The 22084-nt window shown below is 36.3% G+C and overlaps 1 protein-coding gene across 1 annotated transcript in view; it reads left to right on the top strand.

The window, feature by feature from the left end:
* Window positions 1-22084, top strand: part of LOC109094545 (lysophospholipid acyltransferase 2-like) — a 45151-nt gene that overhangs the window by 9897 nt on the left and 13170 nt on the right. Inside the window, exons 2-5 of the mRNA XM_042774243.1 lie at window positions 10739-10884; window positions 13418-13495; window positions 20219-20278; window positions 21023-21123. Coding sequence (XP_042630177.1) covers window positions 10739-10884; window positions 13418-13495; window positions 20219-20278; window positions 21023-21123 — 385 coding nt within the window. The remainder of the gene's footprint in view (window positions 1-10738; window positions 10885-13417; window positions 13496-20218; window positions 20279-21022; window positions 21124-22084) is intronic.

The raw sequence follows: 22084 nt of genomic DNA, 5'->3' as shown, positions 1-22084 counted from the left end.
TAACTGAATTTGTTTTGCCATTCTGCACTTTTGAAGTTTTAGTTTGGTAGGTTAGGTTTTTTAGGTTTTCTCTCTGCATTTTGTGTAAATTCTGTTCACAAGTAGCTAGTATACTTGGGGCTCCAGGCTGTGCCTAAAACGGTCGCATTTGCGACCAAAAATATTATTTATTATTAATTAAAATATTAATTCTGTTAATGCGTGAACTTCGTATTATTTATAGTGCATCTGCCATCCAGTAATCGTAACAAGCTTTGTTACGTTTTATTAAACAAAGTATCAGGTTTAAAATTCCTCTAAACCTTTATGGTGCTCTTTAATGTGGCATGAGCAATCGCTTTAGTGCCTCAGTTAAGCAACCAATTTGGCGTCCATAAGCTCATCAGTCAGCCAGTAAAAATAACTATAAAGAGGAGCATTTTGCAAAAAATATGTGTTATATTGCATATTCATATTTTTACTTAACCTGTTGTCTACATGATAAGAAAGAATGCAAGGAGCTAAAGATAAAATTCAACACCTTCTATATCATTGCATGTTACTACTGAAGAAAAAACAGACTGGATGTGTGCAAAACATATGACAACATTTATAGGATGGACTGAGGTTACATTCAATTCAGATGCAATATAATTGTTTGTTGTTGCTTTTTTATTTCAAATGTTAAAAGTTCCACCCATCCTCACATTTTTTTTTCTTTCCTGGGGAACACAACCTAGAATTTTCTAAATAGAGCAGTCTTCCTATTCAATGCATTTTACTGTAATTCTGTGCAGTATTCTGTTTGAAGTTCAGAGCTCACGGAAAAACAGAGGAAGAATCAGTGTCTTGCATTTCTTTCGTCTTTGCCAGGAATCTCTGCCAAGGTTCTTTGTCACCGTTAAACCTGACTGGCAGTGCCACAGATAGCTTAACTGCTCTAGGTTTAGTATCGCTTATTGCAATGAAATTGACAACCAATCGATTTCAATTAATTGCTTGTGTCTACCTACTTAACTAAACAAAACAAATAAAATAAGTGCCTAAACTCCCTTTTTATAGTAATATATTACATTCCCTTGAATTATAGAAGTGAACCCCTTTCTGCATTATCCATTTACTTTGAAGACACCTGTACCAAAGCTTATCTCTTACTGGATAAATCTGATATCTGAATCATCATGCAGCATCTGAAACTTTTTCTGAACTGGCGACCATTGGGGTGTGCACAAATAGTAGAATATTCAATCTGAATAAAGCTTATCTGATAGACAAAGAAAAGAATCACCTGCCTTTACAGGGGTCCTATTATGCTTTTCCACTTTTTGAATTTTAGTCGGTGTGTAGTGTGTATGTTTGGACATAAAAATGATTTTCAAACTTACAAATCTCAAAGTCTACTCTAAAGGGAGATATTTCGTTTAAAAAAAAAACCTTTTCAAGAACTAAAACGAACGGCTCGTTTGGACTACAGCGTATGTTTTCTGGGTTTTGTGATATCACAAAGTGGCCCTTTGGACTATAATTAAAATAAATCCCGCATACAGAAATTTGAATGGTTGGGGGGTGGAGAGGGGCGAGGTCATGGTTAGAACCTTGGATGAGTGCATCAGACAAGACGACGAAGAAGAAGTGCTGCTGTAGCCTCAAGTTTTCGCAAATTATTACACATGCACCTGAATAATTATGTAAATATGTATGTTACAATTATAAAAACTTTTTTTTATAATAAACTGTTCAATTCATGATAATGATAAATAATCAACTGAGACTACAGTGTTTCCCATACATTGAGTGTGGGTGTTTTTATATCACTGTCTGTGATTGTATGTCTTCAGAAAATTGAATGTCATTTTCATTTAATCTTGAAGAGAATAAATTTGCATACATATGCCACCTGGGAAAAACTTGGACTATGGTATAAATAAATTCAACTGTATAACAGTTTTACTGCAATTCATGTAATAATGTTAGAATTAAATAACAATAAAAATAATACATACGCACTTATTTGTACATAGTAAATGCAGTTATTTTAAGGGGTTGTTGACATCCTATCTAAAAGATGATTTAGCCAAAAAAAAACAAAAAACTACAACAACAACAATAACGTTACCACTCTAATATGTCTTGTAATATCCGTGCTTGCAAAGGTTCTGCGCAATCCGCTTGTTCAGTATTCTTTGGGTCCGAATCCGGCTCAAATTGATATAGCAATATTGACTCCATCCTTAACTATACCAGAGCAGACGGAACTTGCTGCTTTGTCAAGGGCAGAGCAGTACTGAAACACCGTCTAAACTGTTTGCCAGTTACAACGCACCAGAACTAATCGAGCCGTTTGTGCAAGGCTGGGGAGAAAGGTATTGTAATACTGTAAATTATGTAAAAAATAATGATTTGTTAAAAAAAAATAAAAATTCGTTTTTTTCAAAACACCAAGCCTGAGAGCATGTTCTAGTACACCCCCAAAACAAAATCAAGACATTGTAAAAGAGCATAATAGAACCCCTTTAAAATATAAACATTTTGTTGCATTGCAGCCTGAAATGAAGACAGACACAGTTTTTGTTTTATCCAGCTGTATTTACTGTGTGTCATATGACGTTGCTAAAAAGAACATTATTTTATGTATTTGGTGTAATGCAATGTGTTTATGCGGTTTAAGGTATTAAAAAAACCCACAATATTTTCCACATAATGTACATTATTGTTGCTCCTCTATGCCCTGCCTTCTGAAACGCGTAGATTTTTACAAAGCTCATCATTTTGAAAAGTGAGGTGTACGCTGATTGGACAGCTATCTAGTGCGTTGTGATTGGCTGAATACCTCAAGTTTGTGACGGAAATTTTAGGCCCCTCACCATACTGTGATGCCGTCTCCCAGCATGACGACACAAAACCAATAAAACCCATTACAAATGAGGCATTTGTTGCTTCCAGTGGGGACATAATTACTGATTATAATGACTTATACTGTCTTTTTATGCATTGCGTTGTATATTACGCTGCGTAAGCATAAAAGCATGGGTGCATTTGTGATCGGAGAAACGACAAACAACAAGCTCTACTCTACACTGCTCAAAACTCGCGTTTGAATCATCAGTGGCAAATTCTTTAAATATAAAAAAAACGTACTTACAGGCTGTAGAAGTGCTAGACTGTCCTTGCAAAGTTGGAACTGCCCCACTTTATAGAAACAGCCTTTGAGCACAGACCCATTGTACACCACACATCAGAATAAATAAACAGAACTCCACAAGAACAATCACACAGCGTCACACACTGCGGGCTTAAGTGAGGAACGGCCGGCGGATTCAACGAAGGAACGGCCGGTGGGCTTGCGGCAACCACATGTGATGGCCCCGGGCTGGACTCCGCTTCGTCCACGGTGAAATCACAACAAAACACACACAGCGCAAAGTTGATGTATTTCCTCAGTGACCAGCACGGATCAGCCCCAGGCATGACGAAGTGGATATCGTCTTTTTGCAAGGCCAAACAAAGTAGTTTTGCTTTCACAACAAAACACACAGCGTCTCCACAACATGGCGGCAGCGGCAACAGTGAGAATAAAAGTTACGCCTTCTTTCTTTGCGTGAATATATGGGCGGTGTTATGCAAATCTTCTCACACAGTGATGTAGACACGTTTTAGGGGGGCGTGGACAAGTCTTAACTTTTATAAACAATATCTCTTTGGATTTGAGACTTTAGTCTTTGCAATTTTACAGATCTTCTTTATGCAGCAAGGGCTTGTAACATTCAAAAGAGAAAGGAAAAATAGAAATCGCATCATATGTCCCCTTTAATTAAAAGGGGGTGAATGATTCTTTTCTAAACCCACTGTCTGCTTCCTTCAAGTTTCCTTGAGGGAGAGTGGTTGAAGAACAGAAAACACAAAGTGATGTAAGAAACTTTGCTTTGCACACCTTTTTGTGTCTCTGGAAGTCTGTGTCAGCGTGCGTTCTTATCAATATCAGACAGAGGAGCCAACTTTCACCCGAGTATGTGGATGTTATTGTTTTTCTCAACATTAACATGAGGTGAGAGAAAATAAACATGGTAAACATAGGCCGACTCAAGTGTATGTACTGTACTGTAATTGGTACAGTCTGTTTTTTTTTTTTTTTGATTTGCTTTCACTTATTAACCATGAATAATAAACAACGTAAACCTGTTAAGAACAATTATCCATCATAAGCTAACTCAAAAAAGATGACAAAAAATTTAACTGGTGGATGAAGAGGTTGAACTAGTTGACTGGTAAGACCACTCAAAACTGGTATGACCTCTTTTTTTCCACTGAATTCAATGTATTGTTTCCTTTTAAGGTATTTGTTTTCTTTTCTGAGTGATACCACAGGATCTACATGCACCTTATGCTATTTTTAGCCTCAGAGTACGTGATTATTCATAACTACCTGAATGTAGCCAAGGATACATGACTTGATGGCCAATTTTCTGTTTGATTGACTAGGGACACTTTATAAAAACACTTCTCCTGTCACGCCTCTTCAACACTCTATTTGTCATCCTTCTGTTTTGTAAATGATTGTTGGTACTAGCTACAAGTCTACTTTGTGTTTTACAGTACATTTGGGTGTTAAACTCAATTCCTGGAGGGCCGGAGCCCTGCAGAGTTTTGTTCCGGAAATCCAAAACAGTTAATCTAATCACCATTATGGCAAAAGTTAGCTTCAAGAACGACCACACTGCTGACGTGATCTTATCGCCAACACGCCCTAAGCACATGTGAGCTATTAGTCTTAACCAGCAAGGCATATCAGCATAATTTTTCATACCGGCCTGATGTTTACATTTTAAACCATTGATTCCGATAACATTTCGATAATATCGTCCATCCCTAATCTCTAGGAGTACAGCTAAGATTGTTAAAGATATAGTGCAAAATGAATGCAGTGGAGGTATGCCAATATATGTAAAGTTGCTTCAGTACAGGCTTGTTAACTTAATATGAACATTTAACATGACTTTAGTTTGTGGTCTGTGGTATTTTGAACAGAAAGAAGATTCATACTAAATCTGGTAGATATTACACCCTATTTGTACTACTTTGGCAGTTGTAGTTTCTTTATTTGGTTATATATATAATTAACTATGCAAATGGCTAACCAACCATGTTAGTAGGCTTGTTTCAGGCCCAAGATGGTCTTCGAGCCCAATACCAGCTGGTTTTCCAACTTGCCTACCTTCTAAACCAGTGGTTCTCAATTTGTTTGACTAAAAATAATTACACTCAAAACCTAGTGGTCTTATCATAATTTGCCCCCCATTCCCCTGGTTGAAAAGCACTGATCTTTGACTCTGGAAATTGGCAATGATGTGGCAGAGAGGGATATTTGCATCAACATTAAGACTTACTGTATTGTCACTTGTTTTTGAATTCAGGACTAGAATTCAGGCCGTGGACCTATTTAAACCTTTAAGGAAATGTGTGTCTTTGTGTGTTTCCTGTGCCTATATTTTGCATGTTTGTAACATTTCCCTTTTTAAATACCCAGCTCCTAATGGTGTCACTTTTAGAAGCCCATGTTTCAACTTTAGTTCAATTTGATCTTAGTACTCGCCCCTTCATGTTAGTACACATTTCCCCCCAAATATAAAGGCTGGTTTACATTTAACTGAGATATTTATACAGCACGAAGTGGCCTGGGTCTCTAATATTGACCCTTATTAAGTCATTCCATGTTTCTCTCTCTTTCGAAATGTCCAGTTCCTCATATATTTCTCTCTCAGCTGAATGGCTGGAGGTGTCTGTGGAAACTAAGCCAGATGGCTGCCTGCAAAGAGATGGTTTAGAGCCACAGGGGGACAAAAATCTGTCATCACGGTCTCTGTGTCCTTACTGCTGAGACTCATACTGTTATTCAGACTTTTAATCAGAAGTGCTTTCAAAACAAGTGTATTTGTGTGGTCTAGATGCTTGTTAAAAAAAAAAAAAAAAAAAAATTCATAGATCGGGCAGCTCAAACAAAGCATGTAAAAGATTGTTGACTGAACCATTTGTGTTGAAAGTCTGTTCACCCAAAAAAAAAAAAAAAAAAAAACTGTCATCATTTACTCATCCTAATGCTGTTTTAAACTAGACTTACGGTATTTTCAAGTCAATATGGCGCCACCTGTGAAGGGGCCCATACCCCATGTAGAACTGAAATATAGGAGGCCTCCATTCACATGTGTCACAATCACCAGCTGAGAGGCAAAAGTATGGGATGGAGTGCCCTCTGGTGGTTTCCCCATAGTCCTTTGCACAAACTCATCACCACTCATTGTTTGCACCTGTGTCTTGTTAGCTCACCCTATAAAAGCCTGGTTCTCTTTGTCATTCATTGCTAAGTCTTGTATGTATAATAATAATGTTTTTTAAAAGTTCTGTTAATATATTACCGTATTTTCCGGACTATAAGTCACACTTTTTTTCATAGTTTGGCTGGTCCTGCGACTTATAGTCAGGTGTGACTTATTTATCAAAATTAATTTGACATGAACCAAGAGAAATGAACCAAGAGAAAGCATTACCGTCTACAGCCGCAAGAGAGTGCTCTATGCTGCTCTATGCTGCTCAGTGCTCCTGTAGCATACCCCTGAAAACATTAACTGAAAACAACTGAAAACTGTTAACTGAAATATTAAATTTAAGACAACTGAGCAAGACTGAATGCAAACAAAATGCCCCCAAAAAGAAAATCCTATTCTGCAGATTACAAACTGCAGGTAGTAAAATATGCAGCCGATCTGATAGGTTACAGGAGCACTGAGCAGCAAAGAGCGCCCTCTCACGGCTGTAGACGGTAATGTTTTCTCTTGGTTCTAAATAAATGCGACTTATAGTCCAGTGCGACTTATATATGTTTTTTTCCTCGTCATGACGTATTTTTGGACTGATGCGACTTATACTTAGGTGCGACTTGTAGAGCGAAAAATACGGTAAATTTTTTAATTGGTAAAAATTACTGACCGCTTCTTTAAGGAAGTGGGAACAGGTGAAAATGTGGTAAATGTGAGGTCTTGCTTTGAGGTGATGTGCATATGCTCATTTGGATAGTTCAGGAAACACTGCCCATGTTTGTGTCACCTAATCGAATGCTGTAACCTGTAACTGACTTTTTTTTTCCCCCGACCTGTGGTGCATTTCCCAAAAGCATCGTTAGTAGGGCTGCATTAACCACACAGCATTAACTACACAGGGCCGCTGTTCACTTACAAGCTGCGCAAAAACACAATCCTCTTTTGCACATGTTTTCTGCAGTTTGTCAGTGAACAACGGCCCTGTGAAGTTAATGCTGCTCCATGTGAAAGTGCGCAGGTGATGGAGATTTATCGCTGATTACAGAACCGGCTTTACTGACAAGATGCGCATTAAATATCGCATGCGATTTATCGTGCAGCCCTAAGTGTTAGCTAACTATGGTCGTTAGTTCCATTGAACTCCATTGGTAACGATGAAACTTACGACCATAGTTGCTTTTGGGAAACGCACCCCTGTTTGGTAAAACCTGAGAAAGATTATCTTGCAAGCGTTGCTCTGATTCCAAACCATGTGAATCTTAGAGCAAGGATAGGTTTTGTTTAAAGTCCCAGATTCATTGTGTAATTCTGTGGTCCTTTTAATGGCTCTAAAGAGACCACAAATGCCGCTCGATGTTAGGTCACATCATCTCCATAAATATGCTTGACCACAATTATTTACAGTTGTGCTTGCTTCCTGTAATACAGAATGCATGGGGGATACAAAGAAGCAGCCAATGAGATATTGTATGGCCCACTGTTGACCTGTTTCTGCAGAATGGGAAACAATGGCTGCCTCTGTACAGTATAGCCACTTGTAACGTTAAGGAGATGCGCAAGGTTTCTTGTTGAGGCAGGACATGTTTCCAGCAGTTGAAATATCTCAGACCACGAGATCCAAAAAGAAAGTGACAACCACCTGAAGGGGACAGAGGAGATGAGAGGTGTCTCTAGGGAATGACAGAAATAGACCAGCGAAAACAAACCAAAAGCCTTCAGATTGAAGTTTCAATAACATTCCCCAAAGTTTTATGCTAAACTGAAAGCTATTATCATCTTTTCTAGCACATTTTCTGACATTTTAGAATAGGGATGGGCATTTTAGTCACTTTTTCTGTACTAGGAATTTGGGACAAGATGTGATGGAATGACTTCATTTGTCATCCATGACTACTATCCCCCTTCTTCTGTGTCTGAAAAATGTATAGTTTCATCGTCATATCTTGTCTAGCTAATCAAAAGAGCGTTTCTTAACCACTGTGCCAAGCTAGTAGGCTAAGCCATTTAAAAGGCTAAGCTAGTCTAAACTGTTACCTTGCTAAATGAAGGCTTAATGAAAACATAACATATTTTATTATTTTTAGTTTAGGTGGTATAAAATATGTAATTTAAAAAGTAAAACTTTAGCTTACTAAGAAAAGTTAGCTTGCTAAGAAAAGGCTAACTGTACACAAAATTTTTAGCTTCAGTGATATGATATTATATGCATTATAAAATGGATAATTGCAGTCCTTGATTCTGATTGGCTAAGCCATGTTCAAAGCCATTGTAAAATACTCTATAAACACACATTTGTGATCTCATTACATTATTAAAGGGATACTCCACCCAAAATGAAAATTTTGTCATTAATCACTTACCCACATGGCGTTCCAAACCCGTAAAAGCTTTTTTCGTCTTCATACATAAAAGTATGAAAGACGTAGTATGAAGCGACGAGAGTACTTTTTGTACGCAAAGAGGAGCCAATTGTTGAATGAAGTCGTTATTTTTGTTTTCTTTGCGTACAAAAATTATTGTCGTCACTTCATAATGTTACAGTTGAACCACTGATGACAGATGTACTATTCTGACGATGTCTGTCATACTTTTCTGGACCTTGACACTGTAAGTTACTTGGCAGTCTATGGGATAGTCACAAGCTTCCCGGTTTTCATCCAAAATATCTTAAATTGTGTTCTGAGGGCTAACGAAGCTTTTACGGGTTGGAATGACATGCAGGTAAGTGATTAATGACTAAATTTTTTAATTTTGGGGTGGAGTATCCCTTTAAGCTGCATTTATACTAGACATATTGCAATCTGACATCACACTCTGTGGTGCCTATTTTAAAAACAAAATTCAACATAGATTGAGATAAATTGTAAAAATCCTTGCATGAATGTTGCTACAAGGTATTGCCAACAAAATAAGCAGCATAATCAATTACCAGTGTAAAAATATCTAAAAGTAAAATGAATAAATAAACAAAATCAAGTCACTTTGTCACATGTCACTTTGTTTTCAAAGTGCTTGAGGGTTCAAGTCCATTCTTATTTCAAGTAGAGTTGAGACAAGATAGGCTACGCTTATTGTAATGGACATGCTTTGTCCCTGTCATTTAAAATCTAATGAGTGAACTAAACTAGAATAAGATGAATGCAGAGTGAAAGATAAATAAAGCAGTGCAGAGTCAGGAAGGCAGAGTTATTTTAAGCTGGTAACGGATTGTTTCTTTGTTGAGCTGGAGCTCATTTGCATGGCAGCAGGCACATGAAGATGACCTCACTCTCGCTTTCTCTCTCTCTCTCTCTCTCTCTCTCTCTCAAGAGAGTCAGACAGAAGGCCACTGAGCACCAGGGAGAAATGTAATGTGTCTGTGTTTCTCCCCAGCTGAGAGTGTTATTCCAAATAGCATAATACCATATTACTCTTACTATTTTTGCAGTATATACATTTTGAACACTCTGCATATTTTCTGTGTGCATTCAATACTTGTATGACCTTTTACATTCAGAAAATGTGCATTAGTCTATCCCACAATGCAGTGCACTTGAATTGACCTCACATGTCGAGTGTGATAAATTCACCAAAATAGAAGACTTTTTTTTTTTTTTTTTTACATAATAAATAAAAATAAAACGTGTATGACTATAGTTCTTCTGTGGAACTCAAAAGACAGTGATGACAAATACATAAGAAACAAGGCAAACCATACAGGTTTAGAATCACAGTTTTCTTTTTTTCTTTTTTTATGAACAATCCCTTTAAAACAGTTATTTTGCTTTTACAGTGACATGTAAAATCTTACGTAAGTAAAATGTTCTGGAAATTAAAGGAAGGGCGAGAGACTATGAGCAGCCAGCTGTACATACTTTATCTGATTAGCCTTCAAAAGCACAAGACACTGTAACGTTCAGGTCCAGACATGACTTTATACAATAAACATTGACGTCAAGAAAAATAAAACACTTTTCATGGGTTTGTGAGCAGAAGCATCTCTTTTTATTACTTTGAATTTGTTTTGCAAGGCGGTTGGGCGTTTAAAAATCTGGTTAATGTATTTGTCATCCATCATAATGCCCTTCCTAAGTTTTGTGTCATAAATTCCAAACGTATGCAAGTTCCTGTAGCATCAGAGAATTCTTTGAAGTCATTGATTTCAATGGAAACGGTGTCTTGCAAAAGATGAGAAGTACACAAGGGATTGTGAAAGTGCTTTTTTGTTATATAGTGTATAAATGAATTTCAGAATACACAGCAACTTTTGAATGGCAGTCAATTTTCTCTTCTTGTCCTCTGACATTATCCTCTTTGCAAATGCATTTGACTTGTGCTAGTGTCAGAGATCATAGTTTTGATTTTCAACCTTTCTAATTTATTTGGTTCTAAGTTGAGTTTAACTAAAAAAACGATTCTGACCTTTCCTCTTGAGCAGTGTAACATTAACCTTATATCTCTCCCATTAGGTGAACTTTGTTGTATGCCAGCTCTTCGCCCTGGTCACGGCCTTCTGGTTCAGACTCTACCTGCACCCTAGCAAGACGAGTCCCTTCATCCGGCATGTAGTCGCCACCCTCCTGGGCTTCTACTTGGCCCTCTTCTGCTTTGGCTGGTGAGTGTTTGTCTGCTTCATCCCTCATGTATCTCAGGTCTTCCATATTGATCCATAGCAGGGTTATTGATAGCTGGTTAGCGAGCCATTCAATTTATAATGAGGCTGTGGAGTGCTGGCAGAAGACCATAGTCTCCTCAGCAGCTACGGTGTCCACTGGTGGAACCTGAGAGATGCTCTGATGGAGCCGTTTGTAAGCCTCTTTATCAATACTTACTTGCCGCTTGTTGGTTGAACTTGAATTAGTGTGCAACAAAAAAGCTGCATTAAGATGCTTGAAAGTCGTAAGAGAATAGATAACCTGTTATCAGATAAATGCATTGGGGCTGTTTCAGATTTTCGATGTGATCTTTAATAGTTTGATGTTTTCCAAAGCCTTTCAGATATATGATTCTGCCTACAGTATGAGGAACACAAAGTGGTATCAGAAGAACCTTAGTGAAAACATGGTGAAATATTTTTTTCCTGACAAAATTTTTTGATTAGTGGAATGATAAAAAAAGAGATATTCAAAACATTGAACTCTATATGTCAGTAAAATGAAACAAGAATTTTGAACCTGGCTTTATCCAATGTTCTGGAAATGTATGCAAGTTAGAGCACATTTAATTAGATAATGTCTTATTTGCATATTTAAACGTAACATCTAGAAAGCAGGAATACAAAACAGTTTTCTTATTGTTATGTGATTGATCAACTGGAGAAGTATAATGATATCTATAACTTAACATTATACCCTATTCACCTGTGGTGTCTTGCCTTAAAGCAAAAGAGAAACAAATACTACTGAAACAAATACATTTTCATATATGTTTGTACTGATAAAATAATTTGCAATGACACATTTTTGTAATAACTTAAAAAATGCTAAGTAAAAGCACTTTTACCAGTAGGTTCAGCTTTTCGACACTGTACGTGTTTCAACATTTTTTTTAACTAAAATAAAGGCTGACCGAATTACATAATAACCACATCACACATTGTTTTTTTTTATCACAAGGTTGTTAAAATGTGAGAGATTGCATCAGTGGGAGTCATGCTTAAACTGATACTTATTAAAAAAAACCTCTCTGAGCAGAGGTCAGTCCACCCAAATCACACTGGAAGTCATTATGCAATAAACATGACGGCAAGAGACAAGATTGTTGCCCAAGATATAGCAGATGCTAATGTCGTGGAATATGCCCTTTTAAATGCATTTATGGTGTTAGTACCAATTTGTAAGTATCATCTGTTACTACCAAACACATTTTTATGAATGTTGTGTATCAAGCAAATGTTGTGAAGGGATTTCCCTTCAGCTGTTCTAATGTGATGTGATATCATTGCATAGTTTGTGCACTCCTCTCTGTCCAGCAGAGACTTCACCAAGACATTTGTTTGCTCTCGGTCAACATCAAATCCAGATTGGGCTCATTTAACTTTCCAAATGTGTGTTCCTGATTTTACTGTGTGGGATTGATCAGTGCATTTTTTGGACAGAAAAAAGCTTCATAAACTCTCATCAAAATGCAATAGCTTGCTCCACCCCCCAGCAACTTTACTTTTTGACGTCACATGGGCAGTGCAGACAAATGGTTAAGATAACTCTTTCACATTCCAAACAATTCCAGGTGGATGAAATTTTATCCCCTTATCTTATCTTTCTTAAGCAACTTCAGCATATGTATTTTCCATCCATTTTCCAAACTGCTTCCCAGTGTCTATCCCAGTGTCTAAGGCTTAGGCAGGGACACACTCTTTGGATGTATGATCAGTCCATGTATTTTATGTCTTTAAAATATTTAATATGTAATGATATAACATAAATTTATACACACATCCACTTGAGGTTTTATCAAAACCACAATCAGATTTTTATTCAAGGAAATGCTAAATATTTAATGTAGAATTATTGTTCAAATTAATTTTTTGTTGTTAAAATGTTGTTAAAAATGCCTCTAATTAAATATAAAATTTGTATATCTCTGCAAAGTCAAAGATATTTTTTAATAAATAAAAAATGTATTTATAATATGATATAATCAGTAAAAATATCTATAATCGTGACCGGTATATTGTAATTGGCAAGTAATTAAGATAATATTATAGTTCTCATTAATATTTTCAATTAGCTTATATTTTTATATTTTCTGTTTTCATTTTATTAAATTTTAAGTAATTTTATTGTGTGTTCTTGTCAATTCTTTTAATGTCTATATATTTTTTACATTTGTGTTTATTTTTTTATTTAGTATTAGTTTTAGTTTCAGTTCATAACCCTGGTCATGATTAAAATTTTAAGATAATTCATTGAGGATCAATGAGGATTTTTGTTATACACATACAGTCATAGTTAGATCATTTTAATGGACAGAAAGTATTAAATAAAAACAGATTAAAAAAAAAATTGTATATGAAATACATGGAATTCTCTATCTTAACATTCAGCAACACATTTCTCTCCTGTTCAAAATGACAGTCATGTTTCACAGTCTAATAAAGTTGTGTGCTCCTCTCATTGGTATCCTCTTCTCCTTGTGCTTCATTTCAGGTATGCCTTACACTTTCTGGTACAGAGCGGTCTTGCTTACGGCGTTATGATCTTCACAGGTGTAGAACACATGCACAAGTGAGTACCGACCTCACAATCCTCTGCACCATCAATCCACCCTGCTTCCAGTAACAAGAACAACCTTATGGCAAATCAAAAATGTGTTAAGACATTGAACATGTTTCAGAGTTCTCAACAAGCTACTGCCATCCAGTTCACCATATGCCCGATTTATTCATCTAGCCCTACGATTGGCTTGTTGAATAATAATCCACACCGCTCTCACCCATCCATTTAATTCTTATCAGTAAACCGCCCCGGGGAACGAGGAAGCATCTGTTTTCATCATTGCTTCCATAAGACTCGTGCTGAGTGATGGCTGATCTGGGGTTAGATGAATGGATGTTCGCTGCTGCTCAGGGTGGCACCAAAAATAACCAGTGCTCGATAGTGATTGCTAATAACTCCAGCAACCTACACGAGTGCATACTAACACAATATGAGTGCATACTAACACAAGGAATAATGCAATTTATATATGATCAAATTCCAGACATTTAGATAAGTGTAGGTCATCTGTGCTAGGTCACCTGACCTTGGCACATACATCAGAACTTCCAGTCAGAAGTCCTGCCAGCATGGTTTGTGAACTTTGGCCCGTTGAAAAGGTCATGATGACAAGTTGACTGTCGGCCTCCTGCTCAGATGTTTGCATAACTGTATAATTATCAGACAAGGAGTTTAAACTTCATGTGTACTAAACACACAGAGCAGGTGTAGTGCGTAGAGGACTGTTCTGATTTAAATGTATGTTAACCATCTCCGGAAAAAATTAACCTAATCATTAAAAAACCAAATCATCTAATGCTCATGTAGAATTATTGTTTAAAGGGGTCATATGATGCGATTTCAAATTTTCCTTTCTCTTTGAAATGTTATAAGCTCTTTGTGAATAAAGAAGATCTGTAAAGTTGCAAAGACTCAAGTCTCAAACCCAAAGAGATATTCTTTATAAAAGTTGAGACTTGTCCACGCACCCCTGAAACGGCTCGTTCTAACACACCCCCACATCTCTACATCAGTATGTGGGAAGATTTGCATAACACCGCCCAGATGTTCACGCAAAGAAAGAAGGAGTACCTTTTATTCTCGTTGTAGTAACTTTGAAACCAAAACTACTTACAAAAACAAAATAAATCAACCAAAAGAAAAAAAAACTATGTTTGGCCTTCCAAAAGAGGATGATATCCGCTTTGTCATGCCTGGGGCTGATCCGTGCTGGTCGCTGCTGAAATACATCAACTTTGCACGGGTCATCACATGTGGTTGCCGCAAGCACAAGGTACACTCCTTTCGTAGAATCCGCCTCAAGCCGCCCGCCTCTGCTCACTCAAGCCGGCTGTGGCTCACTCTAGGCCTCCGGCCTCCGCTCACTCAAGGCCGCAGTGTGTGGCGCTGTTTCGTTGAAAAGCGAAACTACTTTGTTTTCCCTTCCAAAAGAAGACACGACTAGAAATCATGTTTATGATGGGTTTTATGTTTATGTCTCGTTGCTCCGGCCGGACAAGGCTTCACAATATGTTAAGAGGCGTAACATTTCCGTCACACGCTTGAGGCATTCGGCCAATCACAACGCGCTGGATAGCTGGCCAATCACAGCACACCTCGCTTTTCAGAGTGATGAGCTTTGTAAAAAGGCTTTTCAGAAGGCGGGGCATAGAGGAGAAACAATAATGTACAGTACAGTATGTCGAAAATAATGTGTTTTTTTTTAACCTTAAACCACATAAACACATTTCATTACACCAAATACACAAAATAATGTTCTTTTTAGCAGCATCATATGACCCCTTTAAAAACAATAGTAATTTAATAACACTGTTAAATGTTAAGCGATAATCTTTAGAAAATCTCATGCTGTACATTATATTGTGGTGCTTAAATTCACTTGAAGAATTTTAGTGTTTTGTGTGTGTTTTTTTTAGTTTTTTTTTTTTTTTTTTAATGCAATAGTATAGAATTTTATTATGTGCTTATCGACATTGTCCAGAATTTTAATATCGACGCATTCTACTTACCAAACATGTTGATATGAACTTACTGTAAATTTATTCATTTATGTCAATTTATAAAGGGATAAATCTATTTTTTTTTGTGCAATGATACAAAAAAGAAATAAAATAAATAACATGACATACACTGTAAAAAAATTATTGTAGTATTTACAGAACAAAAAAAATGAAAACCTGCAATAAAAACTTGTTAATTGGTTAACTAAGTCACCATATATGGTGTAAAACTCTAAAACTATCTATTATGGTCTTATGGTGAATTTCTGGCAACCACAGCTGCTGTTTTTTCATAACTATCCGCAAAGTATGATTTAGGTGTAGCAAACTCCTAGAACAGTAAAGGCAAACTACTGAATGGTTGTGATATGTTTTTACAAGCTGATGAATTGAGTTCAGAACATTCCTTTAACCTACTGGACTTTTGATTACTGAGCTAGACACAATAGACTTTTTGAACTGTGAACACTTCATACTGGGTGTGACAGTCAGATCACAGTAATATGTAGTTTACACCAATTATTAAAAATGAGTCACTTTTTCCTTCTCTTGGCTGATTGTTGTTTTCTTCTAAAAAAACTTCTATTCTGTTGAAGACTGATAAGAGGAACTTGTCTAGTTTCCTGCAGTAAGTACAGAGAGAGCATTACGGATGCAGTGCTACAAAACAGACCTTTTGAAACTCCAGGAGACGATCAGTCGGTAATAGAGTGATGCTATGCTCCACTGCTCGGGGGAGATGAGAGGGCAAGCAAAGGATGAAGGGAAATTGAAAAACAGGGGTGGAAAACTGATAAAGAATGCAAGATATGTTTGTGTGTGTTTGCAGAAAGGGCATAAGGATCTCTTTTGTAAGACTCATATTACATAACTGGTTTATTATCTGGAGTCATTAAGTCAGACTGCCATAGATTAGCTGATCATGCAAACACTTCATTATACAAAAACCCTGAACACTCACTCTGTCCTTTTTCTGGCCTTATAGCCAACATTGAATGCTTGGATTCATAATAACTTGTTGACTGTACCGTGGCAGCAGTAACTTTTTTTTGGGGATATTTGGCACCGAAAACTGTGAAAATAGGCTGTTTTTGCTACTGTGTCCTACTGTTTGCTACTGAGTCTTCCAAACTACCATTCAAAAGTTTGGGGTCAGTAAGGTTATATTTATTTATTAAGAAATTGATATTATTCAGTAAGGATGCATTCAGGTGATCAGAAGCAACACTAGAGACATGTCTAATGTTGCAAAAAAGTCATTTTCAATTTTCTATTCATCAAAGAATCGTGGAAAAGAAAAAAATATCTTGGTTTCCCCAAAAATAATAAGCAGCACCACTGTTTTCAGTTGATAATAATAAGAAATGTTTTCTGAGCACCAAATCGGCATAGGCATCAGCACAGGGATAAATTTCATTTTAAAATATATTAAAACCGAAAACAGTTTTTTAAATTGTAGTACCTCACAATATTTCTGTTTTACTGTATTTTGATAAATGTAATCTTGGTAAACATGAGATATTACCAATTCCAAATGTTTGAATGGTAGTGTATGCTAGTTAGGCAAGATTTTATTTGATTGTTGTATTTCAATAGTATTTAAAGCTAATATTGCCATAACCTTTATATTAACATCAACTGGATTTAATTTACTGTTAAGATTTTTAGAAAGACTGCAATACCTACAACTGTAGGCATAACAACACCCATGTGGCTACAATTTAGAATATAGCAATAACCTGTGTGGCCTAGGTGACATCAATGAAAATTACGTTTTATACACTTTTAAAAAATATAATGAAGACATTCATTCTTTAATAAGAATGTAAGTTAATGCAAATGGGGTGAATTTTGATGTCATTAAGGTGCATTCACTCTAACAATGATCAGTGACTGTTTTCAATGGGAGACTAGAATTTGAGGTGACATGAGTGACATTGGTTGGCGTTACGGCAGTGTTCAGCAGGGATAGCAATATGGAGATGGCCAGTAAGATGCCTCCTGACAGAGTTGGACCAGTATAAACTCCTACTAGAGAACAACTTTAAAGCACATACAGCAACTTGGCGACCTTCAGCGATTCATTTCCTGTAGATGTGAATGTACCTTTAGAGCTCTTATGGATGTGTATTTCTTGACAGCTTGTTTCTGTGAGCATCACTGTGAAGTTCAGGAAACTTCAGCACTTTATAAAGATTAAATGGAGTATGGTAAACATTCAAACAGATGTCCTGTTTTCAAATTCAGCCGCATGTGAAAAACCTGAATTCATTCACAACCCAACACCACCCTCTAAAACCGTGCCGTTAACTTCTGCTCAGGGAGTTAAAGAGATTTAGTGGAAGGTTGTTCTCTCAGGTCTTGTTCTATTGCACAATGGTGTGACTGTCCCCCATTTCATTAAAAATGACACTTTTATGATGTGATTTATTGCTTTAATATGTTTTCACTCAAGTATGTGAGAGAAGGGTTTTATGGTGTAGACGGGACCCCATCTAACAGCTGCTTATAACACCTCACCTCTGTGTCTCACCTATATAAATTATCATCTTGAGAGTGTAGGACCAAAACAGGGTATTGAATAATAATATAACAACATAATGATTTTAAAATAAACAGTTAAATAAAAAAATAGTAGTAGTAGCCCAGTGTAGTAGATTTTAAATATATTCATTAATCACATTTCATCTTCTTTTTTTATTCGCAAATGTTTGCACCAAAAACAGTCACAGTCACAGTCACATTTTCCACCCTCTCTGTGTTCTTTTAAACAAGCTGTTTTGGCTACTGTACCTTTAAGACCTCTGTATGTAAATGACCTCCGTTTTGATTTAATCTATGCTGGTTTGAGGAAGTCAGTCGATGCTATTTATCATGGTGTGCCAAGTTAGTAATCTAATATGTTTGGTATTGTATATTTATGTTTCTAACATCAATACAAATAAATGTTTGAGTGACAGTTTAGACTCATTTAGTCTCATTTACATAATTTTGTGCATGCATTAAAACAGTATACCAGGCATCCTACGCATCATCCTACACATCATGTTGATACCACAGAGCTATTTGTCACGTACTGTTTGTGTGTGCATGTTAGCGTTAAAATTTACATCCATTACCTTGGAGTTCATTCCTGAACAAGTCCAACGAGAACATCAACTATTTTGTTTTGAGGTTGTGAGCAATATTATCTGGAAAAAAAAGCATTCAAGGATGCACAATTTGAAAATCTACTTAAAGGCATAGGTTCACCCAAAAATGAAAATTGCCCCATGTTTACTCACCCTCAAGCCATCCTAGATGTATATCCCTTTCTTCTTACAGACGAACACAATCAGAGTTATATTAAAAAATGTCCATATTTAAAACTTTATAAACAGTAATCTCTAGCTTCAGCTAACTGTCGTATGCAAGTTCACAAGAGAGTGGCGTTCCAGCGGAAGAAGTAGGATGTAGGCGAATATGCTATTCTCACGTGAACAGAGTTTTATTTACAGCAAAGTAAAACCAGTCTCCTCTTGGCTTATATTGAAATCCTCTGGCATTTTCCTTTACAAATCCTTGTTTTGTACTTATAATTCGTCACTTCGGAGCTTACATATTCAACTGAAAGAAGTAAGTCATGTACACCTAGGATGGCTTGAGGGTGGGTAAATCATGGGGTAATTAAATTTTAAAAATTGTATACTTTGCATTTGTGAGGCATTATGTCCCCTTTAAGTAAACCGACTGACCCACTACCATTTTGCATCACAGACCATCTCCTAACTGTACAATGTTCCCTGTACAACCAGAAAAATCCTCCACACAATCATCCTACAGAACAGTTGAACAGAAGAAGGTCTTCATAGTACACACAGTGCTACTCATAGCCCTGATGAAGGGCCTAGTGTTGAGACGGAGCAGGCACCGCCTCTGAATACTGCGAGTGGGACTGTAGACATGTCAGACCAGCTTTATTAGAGGCAAGGACAAAAACTAGAAGGCCAAGAATTTGCCCACTGTTGCCTAGTGAGGAATCAACTATTTGATTCAGAACTTATAATCATCTTTTTGAAGGTTAATATGCAGAATAAAAGAGTGATTCTTATCAGATTGTGGGAGGAAGTTAATAAGCGGAGTTGAAATAATGGCTCGAGCCTTGATAGTGTTGTTCTATCATGCTGCTTTAGGCAGTGATGTAACACAGCAGCCTTGATCACTCTCTCTCCACTCACAAATTTATTGTTATGCAAAAAGCTAGTATAAATTGTCATGTGTAATATTAGATATCAAATGTGAGCTATTTCCTACAAAGTGGGGCCTCGGGTTATTTTAAGATAGGTGGCGCCTCTTACTACATTTGTTTGTGGGAATAATTAACATTTCTTCCTGCATTTAAATTAACTGTCAAAGAGAGAATATACTGCTGAAATACACACACACACACACACACACACACACACACACACACACACACACACACACACACACACACACACACACACACACACACAAACATTTGTCATGCAGAAAATGGAAAGTCAGGTTCAGTGCATTGCATTGTGGTAGACAGTATTTCACACAGTCTTTTGTATACTGCTTGTTTTGCATACATTACATTTGCATTGTAGCCATAATATACATACTGCTGAAACTGAGTAATATGTGGTATTTTGTACCAAACAGGATCTTTTTTGTTTCAGGATTTACCGTTTCTAAGTTTTCTCCTCTTTTGCATTCTTCTCCATAGATACTGCTTTGTGGTTACACTGGGATATCTCAGCTTCTGCCAGGTCACAAGAGCATATGTGTTAGAATAATGAAAACAAAAACCAAAATTAACTTGCCAACTTAAATAAAAATACAAAACATAGCAATAACATTAGGCTGAAAATTTTAATTATTTAATTATCCTAGTTTAGTTTACACTAATGTACAAAATTTTGGGGTAAGTAATTATTTATTTTTTTTATTTTCAGCAAGGATGCATTAAATTGATCAAGAGTGACAGTAAAGACTTTTATATTTTATATTTCAATGAACTTAAAAAAAAAAACATATTTACCCAACATTTTGAACAGTACTGTATTACTATTGAAGACTTTTAAATACTAAAACTATAATTACTAAATACTAAATAAATACTAAAACTATAAATAAAAATGAAATTGAAGAAATTTAAACTAGTAAATGATAAACATACTGAAACTAAATTGTTAAAATATGCATGCATTCAGCTTTAAGCTGCACTTTATGCTGCATTGAGACTCCAGCTCTGCTCCAATGAAATATACATGTTAACTACTGCCAATGGCAAGTATATAAGGGCTATAGTTTTACCTCAGGATCAAAGCATATCAGAATCATAGCTCAACCTTCAAGTAGGTTTGACATAAAAGCAACAGCAAGGTGAACTCGACCCTTTAGAATCTGTGTGGAGATGTAGTCAGTGCAACTGTGTAAATAATAAATGTTGAAGAGGTTGGTTTGATAGAAGTGGAAGCTCTTACGTACATATGGATCCAACAGACTCAATATCAGGTTTAAACAGGAGCTCTCACACATACCCACACTTTCCTTTTTCCTTTCCTCTCTCCAGGCCCATGATGGTCATCACACAGAAGATCACAAGTTTGGCGTTTGAGATCCATGATGGTATGTAACAGTTTTTTTAATCCAATTCCAAACTTCTTCTCTTTATGAAGTTTACATGGTTGAAAAGCCTGAGTAATGAATGGTACAATAAAACTGGCATGGTTTCTACCTGAAATCTTTCTAGAGCTCCACTGTTTCTGTCTGTGCCTGTGCTAGAGGCTCTAGGAATTACATAAGTGCTGTTAAACCCTGCAGCTCCACCATGTCCTCGTATGCCATCGATTTATACCACTGCTGGCGCTTCACCCAGTGAGTGGGCCAAAGGAGTTTGGGCTGCCAGCTGGATGTTGCACTTCATAGACCACACATCCAACACACTATACCGCTTACTACGCAACTTGGTGAAATCTGTTTAATGAGATACTAATTGTATCTCCACATCATTTTTTCATCTAAATCATTGATAAAGGAGAATGAAGGTGATTTCAAGATCCTCCCTTCAACTGAGTGTGTTAAAGGGACAGCCCACCTAAAATAAAAATTGTCATCATTTTGACACACCATATTGGAATATACACTACCATTAAAAAATGTGTCAGTAATGTCAGTAAGACTTAAATTAGCAAGGGCACATTAATTTCATCAAAAGTGACAGTAAACATATTTAGAATGTTTCTGTTTCAAATTAATATTATTTTGAACTTTATATTCATCAAAGAATCCTGAGGAAAAAAAAAAAAGTTTCCACAAAAATATTGAGATGCAAGTTTTTCAACATTGATAATAATAAGATATGTTTTTGACCACCGTATCAGCATATTAGAATTATTTCTGAAAAAATATGTGATACTGAAGACTGGAGTAATTTTGTCCCATGAAATTACGGCTCTGCATCACAGGAATAAATTACATTTTAAAATATATATATAAAAAAACTGTTATTTTCAATTATAATAATATTTCACAATTTTAGTTTTACTGTATTTAAAATGGATTAAAATTATTTTAAATTAAAATGTAA

This window comes from Cyprinus carpio, chromosome A17, assembly GCF_018340385.1.
Source record: "Cyprinus carpio isolate SPL01 chromosome A17, ASM1834038v1, whole genome shotgun sequence".
In the NCBI taxonomy this organism is placed as follows: Eukaryota; Metazoa; Chordata; class Actinopteri; order Cypriniformes; family Cyprinidae; genus Cyprinus; species Cyprinus carpio.
Note: the sequence above shows the minus strand (reverse complement) of the source record. Positions and strands in the feature narration are given on the sequence as shown.